The following is a 13556-nucleotide window of genomic DNA, read 5'->3' on the forward strand; positions in this document are numbered from 1 at the left end:
ACATGCAAAAGATAAAACATATGGCCTCACACAGAGACCACAAATAATCTCCAAAAGGAAAATTCTGGGGACTGAAAGAGGTAATGCAAGTCAAGTGAGCTCCCCTCGGGACCAAATCTTTACAATGGTAGGAAATCAATATAGGACTAGTGTCGGAAAAAGGTTAACCAGAGTCCTACACTTGCGGCCGGAGACACCCCACATGTACCGTCGCTGTCCTTCTTACCCCAGTCAAAACTTGTCTGGAACACCACATCTCACTGATCTCAATTATTCCAGTTCATAAAACATCTGTATTCCTTACAAAGCATGATAATTCGGAGAGTTTTATTATATTAAGTAATACATTTAGCAGTAATATAATAATATATATATATATATATATATATATATATATATATATATATATATATATTCTTGTTTTTCTTTTTTTTCTACTATTCTTTGACTGCTGTTTATCCTGTTGACTGGGTGAGGAGAATGTGCAGTAAAAGCTTGTTTTGAAGATTTTCTTGAAGAGGTTCATAGGTTCTTTGCCACTGACAAGCTTTGAAGAGTCAATTGTGGGTCATCTAACAATCTATTTTGATTATTTGGTGTTTTGACAACTGCTACTTGAAAGCCTATGTACTGTGTGTTTACTCATTATGTAGTCTTTTTGTTCAATCCTTACAAAAAATGTGGTGATAAATTTAGAGTTTACAGAGCCAAAGTAAAAAGAAACACGTCTTAGGTTTTGATGAAGATTTCAGAGCTTCTGCTCTTATCACATTTATGTAGATGAGATTGAGTCTGATTTTGTCATTTTCCTAACCTGAAGAAAGAGAAGTGAATTTGAGCGCAATAGTCTTGATACTGTGTCATGTAATAGAAATTGCAACACTTTATTTGTGCTTGTTTTGTTCCGGATGATGGATTAAAGGATTGTAGTTGATAATTTATCAGCACCATGACTATACTCGCTTGAGACTGTGTTGCTAATATTATCAACTCCACTATTGAATAAAATAATTCATAGTTCAGATGGAAACTCTCCTGGAGACCTAGATGGGAAGTTGTAGTATTGAGTATACCTAGTAATAACATTTTTCCCTTATTTTCCACAATATTGATGTTCCAAAATACTGAAAGAATTTTGTTTTTAATCGAATCTAGGTCTACTGACACTAGTGCTCTAACTCCACAATAAAATGTTAAAATTGAGAGTTCCACAGAATGGTCTCACCCAGTTCCTTATAGATCGGAGATTGAAGAAATTTCCTCACTAATTCCTCCTGTCACGATGTTCACTTCTCTATACTGGATCCTTTGGCAGACCACGCTACACTGTTCTGCACGCGATCACAGCACAGGTCCTGTATCAGGAAGAATGTGGACAGATGGTGCAGATCACCAAGGATAAGAGTAAAAACAATTTTATTCCAGCATACTCACAAACAATATTAAAAGCGTGCATATCACAATGATTAAAAATGGAGGCCCCAGATGAAGCTGAAAGAGCTAAACCTAGGTCGGGCATGAGGTCCTCTGGCGTTTTTTAACCATTGTGATATGTGCGCTTTTAATATTGTTTGTGAGTATGCTAGAATAAAATTGTTTTTACTCTCATCCTTGGTGATCTGCACCATCTGTCCACATTCTTCCTGATACAGGACCTGTGCTGTGATCGCGTGCACAACAGTATAGTGTGGTCTCCCACAGGATCCAGTATAGAGAAGTGAACATCATGACAGGAGGAATTACTGAGGAAATTTCTTCAATCTCTGATCTATAAGGAACTGGGTGAGACCGTTCTGTGGAACTCTCAATTTTAACATTTTATTGTGGAGTTAGAGCACTAACATCGTTTTTTTATGTGTGTTTTTTTGACTAATTTGGGAGTTTTGCCAAGTTAGTAGCTCCTCCAGTATTTGCCTCCCTTTTTCCGGATACTGCAAACCAATTTTTTAATGATATAAAAGTGTAACGGTAAAATATAAAAACTTTTGCATTGCTCTGCACTAAGCCAAATAAGCAATTTTCTAATTTACACTCATTAGCTATCTGCACCCATTTGTCAGCTAGAAGGCAGGAAGCTAGTAGTACCTTATCTCTATGACTGTTTTTGTGTGGATTAGTTGCCATGTCATTCTGTAGCTAGAAGGAGCAGAGGAGAGGAGGCTAGGGGGAGGGGTTACTTGCACATGCACAATCCTTATCAGTAAAATCTCCCAGCAGTTCCAGGACCTGCCATGATGTCATAAACATGTGACTGATCACATGCTTCAGGTTATTCAATTACATATCAGGGATGGTATGTAGCAGTGCTGTTTGTTTTTGAAAGTATTGATATAGTAGAAAAGTGCATGTATGAAAGTGTGAATGCACAAAGAAAGCCATAGTTCTGGCTCCACATCAGTTCTAATGACTGGCATCAGATCCTGCACACACAGCACAGTGTATATGCAGTGCAAACTCTGTGAGCAGGAAAGTGGTGGTCTGCAGATAGGAGGCCGCTTCCATAGTGTATATTGGCAAAAAAAGAAAAAAATCAGTGATTGAATAAAAAAAGGATTTTTGGGAGCGTGTGCTTTCAGAGAGATGTTCTTCTGGAGGTGTTTCTGTGTGTGTGTATCTATATATGTACACATATTGTGATGCTGCCATGTGTTCATCTTTTTATTCCTTTGTAGGTGATTTATAGTGTAGGTGGACATATATTAGGGTGCGTTCACATGTGGCAGTAGCACATGTGATACAGAATCAGTGCTACTGCTTGTACAGAGATCTAGTGCAGGTCAGGCAGGTAAGACAGATCACTGGAGCTCTGCATCACAAAGTTATCTACTACATCAAAGAAAAGTTATATTAAGTATGTTTTCACATGTGGCAGTAACCCATGCTTTTTTAAATGCATCAGAACAACTGATAAAAATGCCTATTAACGTCATGTTAACACCATGCTAAAATATGTTAACATTAACACGTGTTTTCATAGTGTTAACAAACACATATGTTAACTCTTCAGGAAAAGCTGAGAAGATATAACAGACAGCCTCATATACCTAAGAGCCCCATATCTTAGGATAGGAAGAAGCTAGAAGCATGAAACATGTATTGTTGGAATTGTTCTCAAAGGCTGTGCTTAAACTATTTTTTGTCAGTAACTTTACAGTTACCCTACTGGGATAAAGTGGGATATCTAAATTCATGCACTGAAATGGAACATGACTACCCTGACCAGTGATTTGCTTCAGTGCTCAAATCTATGATGAACATGACTTCATTGATGGTGGACCAGAATTGCATAACTGCAGCGATGGGGGTTTAACAGGTAAGTATTGATTACTCCTTACTATAATTTCCTAGAGACAGTTTTTAAAATCTACACGAAATAAAAAAGGTATACTATCAACATGGAGCTACCATGAAACTAGACTGAAGTGCTGGACTGAAGTGCTTCCATCTCCAGTGAACAGATAGGGAAAGCTGTTACTCTACAAATTAAGTATCACATGAATCCCATTCAAATAAATGGATGACCATGTAACAATGATGCTGTGCCTCCCAAAGCACAAATGATATGAGTAGGCTCCTTTCAGATAAGTGACCACAAACTAATGATGCAAAGGAGAGAAAGTTATACTTTATGGGTATATAAATCAGCCTGCAAGTGTATTGTGTCAAGCCTGATTGGCTTAGGGACAGACATAAGTGCCCCATTCATCCTCTGGAATTAGATCTTTTTAAGCCTTGATTGACTTTTCACTCTGCATAATCTCATATGGTTGTTAACAAAATGGAATGTTTAAACATGGAGATGTTTTGGTCCTGATAGAGTTCCTTTTAATGGAAAATATCACCTTAATTAATAACGAAAAAAGATAATCTTAACCTGAACTTTAATTTTTAATCTGTTAACAATAAACTATTGCCAGACAATATATTCAGTTCAAAGTACTGAATTAAAGGACATCTACCACCAGAATGAAGGATTATAAACCAAGCAAACTGACATACTGGTGTGTGCCCCTCCTGGCAGGATCTACTGCTCTTCATTAAGCTTTCTATGCCCTTGTTTGTAATAAAAAAAGTTTTTAAAAATTGTGAAAATGAGCCTGAGGGGCTCCAGGTTCCATTAACACCTAAAGAGCCCGCAGCCACTGAGGCTCATTTGCATAATTTTAAAAGCTCTTTTTAAAGCCTTTAACTACACAATTCATAATGAGTACAGTCACATGTGGCATTTGCATTGTATTTTGAAATGCAATTCTACAGCTCCGAAGAGGAAATTTGCTGCATGGTGTTAACATTTTATTAACATTACATTTTAAAAAGACACAATGTTAACACTGGTGCATTTTTTCCCCTCTTTATCTTGTTTCTTCTACTACTATTTTTGTAGTCTCACCTGAGACAAATATGCATCAACCGAGATTAAAAAGCCTCAACAAGCAGTAGAATAAACTACCACTGATAAAGTGGTAATAATTCCCACCATTGTGTTTACATTGCATTAGCACTGTATTTACATACATGCTATGCTAACACAATTTTAACACAATTTTTTTCGATCCTAAATCTAGAAAGCCCTTTTTAGTAAATACAGGATGCCCAGCACTGATTGAGGTTGTGTATGGCCAAATGCCAAATTTGGTGTTGCCCACTATTATGGCACTACATCAGGGGTAAATGAAAGGAATTATACAATACTTTGTATTCTCCATCAATATCATTATTAAAAATATTGTTTTGGCTTCTAAGAAGCCACTTCTTTCTTCCCCATCATGAGCACTTCTAGTGAGTAGTTTGAAGTAGTTTCAAAACTTTCAAGAGCTATTTATTATATATGACTGTTCAATGGAGAAGTTTAATTAGCAATAAAGCCAAGGTATGGTGACAATAAACATGCTAGGACATGGAAATGACAAAAAAATAGACTGTTGAATTTACGGCATAGGAGAAGAGCAGACATTGGTCTTGCTGCCTTTTGAGGATGTAAAAATTATGTAATATCCACCCCTTCTCCCATGCAACCTTTTCTTGGGTTCATCAATGACATTTTGTAGTGAGTGATGAGCTGTTTGGGTCACATCTTAGTGTGGAAAAATTGGAGCAGCGAGTACAAGGACAAGCAGGGGAACCAGGAAGATGCAGGAGTGTTGGGGTACTAGAAAGCTATTAGTTTTTTAATACAATATGCAATAGGATATTTTAGTAAATGATTACTTATTGTGTAAAAAGACAGTCACTGATTTGCAATAAACCCAGAAATCAATACTAAATATCCAATTAACTAACCAAACAAACAGAATGTGCCAGGAAATTACCATTTAGCAAAATAAATTACAATGTTTATTTTTTTGGACATTGAATTAGTGCCTAAATCTTGTATGGACGCATTTAGATGATTTTTCATCTTACAATATTAGTAAGACTATTGAATACTGAGCTGGGCTTATAAATTAACGTAAAATCTTTTATAGATTATGTTACCATTGTGTGCCTCATGTGTTTAGACTTATAAATATCACAAGCAATTTTCATAGAATTCAAGAAACAAAATTTAGGTAATAAACCGCAAACTGGAATAACTCATTGTATATTTAAACAATACATATTTTCCTCGATATAGCTTGGTGAATTTAAGTTAGAATAAGCGTCATTTAAATGTGTTTCAGCATTGTTCACTATTGAATTGTAAAAGCTGCCAAATCTACTCACCGGTATCCCAGCAATTCCCGGTGGACCAATTTGTCCTCGATCTCCCTAGGACACAAATAATATACACAATCCTGTTTAGCTATACAAAGCATGCCTTATTTATGAAACAAGAGAGACAAATGATATATTTATGGCTCAAAGAACAGCAGTTTGTCTTATACATTTTGTCAATGCTTAGTCAAGAATATAATTCATTAGCTAATCCAGCTGACACTTCTAATCTCTCCAGTCGGAATCCTCTATCATGTCTTTGTTCTACAGATATGTAAACATTATTGCATGAGGATAAGTGAACCTCAGGGGAAGGAATGCAGCTCTGAATCAATTTAACATGCCAAAAGGTACTATTGCGGTGGATGCGCTCCATTATAATGCAGACTAGTACAGTGGAAAATAGACTCTGCATTGTGCATGTTCAATTATAATGTAATAAACAACCAAGTGCCACATCTATATCTTTAAGGAGCCCTCAGGTCATAATATGTTGCTTAAGGGATAGCTTCAGGATAAAAAGATTGACTTATAGTAACAATTCCTATTTCAGTTTATGATTATTAATACTGAATAGGAATGAAAGTGTGTTTGCATATATCTACTCTATGTCTGTCCAGTATAAATCGATTGATTATGCAATAGTGTGCAAAATGTATCTATACCCTAGTGCAGTGATGGCGAACCTTTTAGAGACCGAGTGCCCAAACTACAACCAAAATCCACTTATTTAAAATGAAGTGCCAACATGGCATTTCAAGCAGTAACTTATTGCTAACTGTTCTACAACAACATTCAATTGTATTGGCTCTCTTAAGGCCACCAATAGAGTTGAAAGAAAGTGGGCAAATTTAGACCATCATTGTAGCTTCTCTCTAGGAAGAATGGTCGGTCCAGCAAGAGGACCTCCAAAGACAATGGAGTTCTGTCCAATGACCACCTCAATTTTTCGGCAGTTCAAGCTGCCAATGAAATGTCGCTTTAAAATAGCTCTGAGGGCAGTATCTTTTAAGTTGCTTGGGGCTGCAGGAACATTTGGTGGATTTGGTCCTGTTTGGTGAATGTGGGATAATGGCCTGAGTGCCCACAGAAAGTGCTCTGAGTGCCACCTCTGGCACCCGTGCCATAGGTTCGCCACCACTGCCCTAGTGCCTGATAAACAAGGATTAACAAAGGAAAAAACTGTCAAAAAGTGTGAATGATACATGCCCCCAGTATATTAAATATACCATCTATGTCATGGTTGCCAGACATCAAGACCTTGGCCTTCAACCAGAGCATCATAAGTTCTTACTGTAGACATTCAACACACTACAAACTTTTCACAATTTAATCATGAAATATGTTGATGGGATGTGAAGTTGACTTCATTTTGATAATTCTGCTGCTATAAAAAATATTCTAATCTTCTGACAGAACCTCTTGATGATTTGATTAATTTTGGTTCAGCGCTTTGGATGTGGGAAATTGTTTAGTGGCCTTGGAGATTATCCATTCTTTGCAACATAAGCTACTAAAACATTCATTTTTGCATTTTATCTAACTTATTATCATTTATTATTGTTATACATCACTTATCACATAGAATTAGACAGTCATTTATGTATAGACATTGGGGCTTATTTACTTAGGGTTCAGCGGAATCCACTTTAGTTGGATTTTAGAAACTTTCGGATTTTGCGCAGCTGTGACAAGTATTTAGCATGGGATTATGTTGCACGCGATCGGATTTTGGCACAACTGCACTGGCTTTCATGTAACAGAAATGGGGGGGGGGGCGGCGGCGGACGATCCGACTGATTCGGACTAAGCGCGGGATTTAATAGTCAAATTGTATCACAACCAAGGCACTTACATGCACCAGGAAGAAAAAGGTGAACTCCGATGGACATGAGCGGGGAGCGACACATGCAGGATATCGGGCGCACGGTGTTAGTGAATCGCGGCACAATCCATGATCGTTGGACATTCCGGATCGTGAATCACGACGTGGACAGGTAAGTAACTGTGCCCCATTATCTACTAATATGAGAATATTTGTTGTATATGAAAATATATTATGGAAATACATGTACACTTCACAGAAAACAAACAGATTTGCTTAGTGTATGCTGATGTGTCATCTTCTACTTTTTCCCTTGGCTGGATATGTCCAGATATATGTGTCAACAGACAATACTTTCATGTGACATTGCTTCACATAGAATATTTTGTGTTTCTTTTTGATTTGCAGTATAGGTTTTATTAGCATATTGTACTTTTGTAGATAATTGGTTTAAAGAAAAATGCAAATCTTATACTAAACTTAAAGGGTGTTTTTCGTGTTGCAGCAAATAATTGATATGGTTTGGGTACTGAAAACTTATATCATTTTCCAAAATACTTTCTGTATCAATTCTGTAACAATGCTTGTTATCATGCTATAGAAAGCTTCTATGTTTACTTCCGCTGCATAGAAATCCACCCATGGTCATGTGATATCACACAGGAGCACAAGCCATTATTATCATAGAGAGTAATCAGATCCACCTGATACTAACACCTCGTGCACCTACATCCATTAGATGACCATGGAGAGATTTCTACCCACTGGAAGTAAACATAGAAGCTTTCTATAGCAGGACAGCAAGCAGAGATCTAGAAAACAGTGAGGAATGGATACAGAACATATATTTGGAAATTGCATAACTCTTCATTACACAAACCATATCAATTATTTGCTGAAAGTGGACAACCCTTTTAATATAGGTTTTTATAATGTCTTTTAATGTATTTGAAGGGGTTTTCCATGTTGCCAAGTCATCACCTATCCATAGGAAAGGAGATAAATAGCTGATCAGAAAAAGTTCGATTGCTACAACCCTAAACAATCAAGACAATACAGAAACCATGTTAAGATTTAGGTCTAGCATATGGACTGCTGCTTATTTTCTCACCCAGGGACAGCAGAACATAGGCAAGTACTACACTTGGCAACACTCTGCCAATCTATTGTTCTCATTGGGACTGTCAATGTGCCACAAGTGACCGTACACCCCATTTTGTGGGATATTCCCGGCCAAGCAGAGAGGTGTGGAATGATACAGCTTTTGTTTGTTGATAATGTGGGAGCATGTTGGATTTTGATGCAGCTGTGATGTGGTGACAGATTAATTTTAAACCTCTGTAGAAACTATTTTACCTCCCCTAAAATCATTAATATATAGTGTTCACTGAAACATACTATATAACGATTAATTCAGTCTGCACCTATACATCTGTTTGAATCAAAGTCATCAAAATTATTTTATATACAGAGGCAATAAGAGGTTGTAATAGGATTATGGAAATATGGAAATTGGGTGCAGCTTTTTAACTTTCTTCAATTGGCTGAGAGATAGATTTGTTGATATAAGTTACAATATGGCTGCATTAAAGACTATACTAATAGGCATGCAGCCTGTAATATTTCTCTGTAGCACTAAAAGAACGTGTCACTTTTATGAAAAAAAAAAGCTAGAAAGATGCAAGACAATAATACTGTGAGAGCAAGGAAAGAATTCACATACCTTCTCCCCTGGGAGACCTTCAAGCCCTGGCAGTCCCATCGGTCCAGGCTCGCCCTAGGATAAAAGAGACTTTTACAGTGTAACCTGCATGACATTATTCCAAACAAAGAGAGATAATTGTACACTTACAAGGTACCTAATAAATCTGCCACTTTTGTGTCACTGTACATAATTTAAACATCCGCAGTTCACTCTTTTTGCTATTGTTAGAGATGCCTGAGTGACGGTTTTAATTATCCTCCTACATGTTTATTTCACAATAAAGTTTAAAGAAAGGTTATCTGAAGCAAAATATAATTGCTGTAAAAGTCCTATTTTCTGATACTGCATCTGAAGATCCCAAATTTATGGGCCCAGGCAACATCTATGAATAATTTTCACATTGGCCCAATAAAAGGTACCAAACATATAAAGGGTTCACTTTTCCTCTGGACAAATAGGTATAATAAAACACGGTAATAATGCAGTGTTAAAATACTACATTACCCAAAGCGTAGGATAAGAGGGCATCAAAGTTGCTTGAAATATGATATGAACACAAGCACCTCCAGACAGAGAATATAGAAAAGGCTATGAAGCGTGAATTCATTTTTATCTCTAGCTAAGCAAAGCAATCGTTAAGGGCTAATTTTTCCTATTTATTTTCTCATGGAAATATAGTAAAGTTAAATCAAGTCTACAAGACTCCTGCTTGTAAGTAAAATGGGAAGGATTTTACTCAATATAAACATACAATTAAGATCATTTTACAAGAAAATAAAGGAGGTTTGTATTTTGTTTAACACCCAATTTATTTCTAATGTTGGAGAAATGTAGAGGAATAGCTGTTAATAAAATAAAGGCTGCTTCTTGGTGGACATCATGTAAACACTGTCGGGTTTTATATAGGTCATGTATGATACACTTAACACTTTTGGCATTTTTGGAATTGTAGCTTATCTCTTTTCACTTAACCTCTTAACGCTCAGCGTCCGATATATCGGACGCTGAGCTCAGTGACTTAGCGCTCAGCGTCCGATATATCGGACGCTGAGCCGATGCCGGTTCAGCTCAAGATCTGAGCCGAACCGGCATCGGGAAACACCCCAGTGTAACACCCGCGATCGGAGTCGTCTCTGATCGCGGGTGATTAACCCGTTAAATGCCGCGGTCATCGCGACCGCGGCATCTAACATGCATCTGGGGTGTCTTTCCCCCACGATCGCCCCCCCCCGAATCATTTTCGGGGGGCACCGATCATTGCTACGGTATCACTGGGGTCCGATCTGGACCCCAGTGTTACCTGCAGGAACTGCCGGTAAGATGGTGTCTATGACGTCATCTTACTGGCAGAGTGCCACCCTATGCAAGTGCATAGGCTGACACTGATAATGCCCTGCAATACATCAGTATTGCAGGGTATTATTATGAACAAGCAATCAGATGATTGCTTGTTCATTTCCCATGGTGGAAAAAGTGAAAAAGTAAAAAAAAAAAATTATTCAATAAAAAAATAAAGTAATAAATCACCAAAAATGCCCAAAAGCCCCAAAACATATAAAGAGACATATGACTAAAAAAAAAGTCAAAATCATAACACAAACCCCACATATATAGTATCACCGCGTCCGTAACAACCCGTAGAATAAAAATAAATAATTATTGAACCCGCACGATGAACGCCGTAAAAGAAAACTGTTATAAACCCTCCAAAAATTATGATTTTTACCTATTCAATCCCACAAAAAATGCTATAAAAAGTGATCAAAAAAACATATGTACTCTAGAATGATATTGGTGCAAAGTACAACGTGTCCCGCAAAAAAACAAGCCATCAACCAGCTCTGTAGCCAAAAACGTAACAAAGTTATGCCACTTGGAAGATGGCAATACAAAAATGATAGATTTTTCCCCACAATAGGGTTTTATTTTACAAATTTAGTAAAACGCAAGAAAATATATTCGTGTCTGGTATCCCCGTTATCGTATCGACCCATAGAATGAAGATAATATGATTATTAGTCTATACGGTGAACACCACAAAAAAAAAGTAAAAAAACCAGTAGAGAATTGATGCTTTTCTACTCCTGCTCTCAAAAAGAAGTTCCTAAATTTTCAACAATAGGTGATACCAACCCCAAAATGGTAACATTGGAAAAAGCATCTCATCCCGCAAAAAAAATGCCATCACATGGCCCTAATAGCGCAAAATCGAAAATTTTACAGCCTTCAAAAGAGGCCAATGAGGAAAGTAAAATCCTGGCAGCTGCAGGGCGCTCCTTCCCTTCTGCGCCTCACTGTGTGCCCATAAAACAAGTCACGGCCATATGTGGGGGGTCTCTGCACTCGGGAGAAATTGTAGAACAAATTGTATGGTGGGTTTTGTATTTTTATCTTTTGGAAATGTGTAAATTTTAGGGCTAAATGAACGTATAACCGGCACAATTTGACTATTCTAAATTTCGCCTCCATTTTGATGTAATTACTATGAAGATCTCAATGGGTTAACAATCTTCGTAAAATCTGTTTCTGATAGCTTGAGGGGTGCAGATTTGAAATTGGGTTGGTTATATGGGGGGTTTTGATGCTAAATATGTAAATTTTCATTCAAAACTGTATTTATCCCCAAAATAGTCAATTCTGAAAATCCGGAAAAGCGCTATTCGATTTGTAAGCCGCGTGACATCAAAATAAATTATCCAGACAATTCAAAAATGGTGAAAATGTAAAGTAGACACATGGGAAATGTTATTCGGCAAGTTATTTAGGTGGTACATCTATCTTCCTGAAAACGCAATGATTTCAAATTTCAAAAATGGTAAATTTTTCAGAAAATTCATCATATTTTCTTTTTTTTTGTAAATAAACGCAAAACTTATCAGCCAAAATTTACCACTAAAATGAAGTACAACATGTGGGTAAAAAACAATCTCAGAATCGTTTTGATAAGTAACAGTGTTCAAAAGTTATAACCATATAAAGAGACGCAAGTCAGAATCCAAAAAATGGGACTGAGCCTTAAGCTGTAAAATGGCTGCGTCCTTAAGGGGTTAATGTTACTTAAAGAGAACCTATTACCACATTTTTACAAATACAGCTAGTGACAGGTTCCTATACAGCCCTATCAACACCATTCTTTTAGCTAAATTTTTTCCCTTACATCCACTTTAATTAACCTTATCTTATATTCCCTGGTATCAGAGAAGGTTTGTACTGCTCAGCCAGCCCCTCTTATCTATACCTCCCCATGTCCCATGCCTCTTTTCAGCAAGTCATGTAACCAGGGTGACATCATCACAGGTCCTTTCGCCTCCTAACATTAGCAAACTGTACACCATGCATATATCTGCTAACATGATATCACAGAAGAATCCATGAACTTCTACTTCACACCATCCTCCATGGAATTCTTCTTCTCCCCATCCTAAATGGAGTTTTACTCCTCTCCTTCCTCCATGGCGGCATGAAGTGTAACCCCATACATACATGGGGTTAATGTTGTAGATAAAACATGACCGAAGATGATGATGATGTTATCTTGGTCACATGACTTTAAATGCCCAATGATTTAACAGAGATCTCTTAATGTTTCACATATCAAAATATCCTAGCACTCAGAGCTGTCAACCAGGAGCAAGAAGGCAGGGCAAGGCAAATACATTTTAATATGCATTACTCAATTATTATGAAAAACCTACATCGGGTTATTTGCATAAAAGTTTACAAACTGATTTTTGTTACATTGCAGCCACATAAAGGAACCATTTGGGGATAAGGGCAATGTTTTTTAAACATAGTGTTTGATGAAGTAGGTTAATTTGCATAATAGGTTCTCTTTGAAGGGTAACTGTAAAGTTTACAAAGTTTTTCCTAGAGCTGCAATAGATGAAAACTGCCATTTTTACAACATACGTTCACTACTTTATTCCAGTTATGTTTCTGATAATTCTCCGGTTTTTGTCTCTACAAACTGTCCTTAGCAACCAAAATGCTTAGAAAAAGGTAGAGTAAAACTTTATGGACCTGAGGATCAGGAAAGGGTGAGGGGTTGGAGCTATGCAGTGTTCTCCTCTGTCTCTGCTCACCCCATCGTGTCTGCTCTGTGTACACTCTGCTCTTATATACCCACAAACAGCCCACCTCCTTCCCCTGCAGATTTAATAATCTAGTGTGCACATAATATCATCCAAACACCTGCTCTTCATAGTTGGGTCTGTGAAGAAAAGGGGTACGATCAGCACAGCAGTCTGTTACATAGGACGAAGACTCCTTACTTCTGTGTGTACTATTTCTTTCCTGCGATGAAGGGACAGTGATAGAATTTGCTGAAAAGCC

At 37.3% G+C, this 13556-nt stretch overlaps 1 protein-coding gene across 4 annotated transcripts in view; it reads right to left on the reverse strand.

The window, feature by feature from the left end:
* Positions 1-13556, reverse strand: part of COL19A1 (collagen type XIX alpha 1 chain) — a 553058-nt gene that overhangs the window by 76794 nt on the left and 462708 nt on the right. For all 4 annotated transcript variants that reach the window (XM_072142184.1, XM_072142183.1, XM_072142182.1 and 1 more), the window contains 2 exons: positions 9243-9296; positions 5704-5748 (listed from right to left, as the gene is read on the reverse strand). In XM_072142184.1, coding sequence (XP_071998285.1) covers positions 5704-5748; positions 9243-9296 — 99 coding nt within the window. The remainder of the gene's footprint in view (positions 1-5703; positions 5749-9242; positions 9297-13556) is intronic.

The sequence above is a fragment of the Engystomops pustulosus genome, chromosome 3 (genome assembly GCF_040894005.1).
Source record: "Engystomops pustulosus chromosome 3, aEngPut4.maternal, whole genome shotgun sequence".
NCBI classification, from domain to species: Eukaryota; Metazoa; Chordata; class Amphibia; order Anura; family Leptodactylidae; genus Engystomops; species Engystomops pustulosus.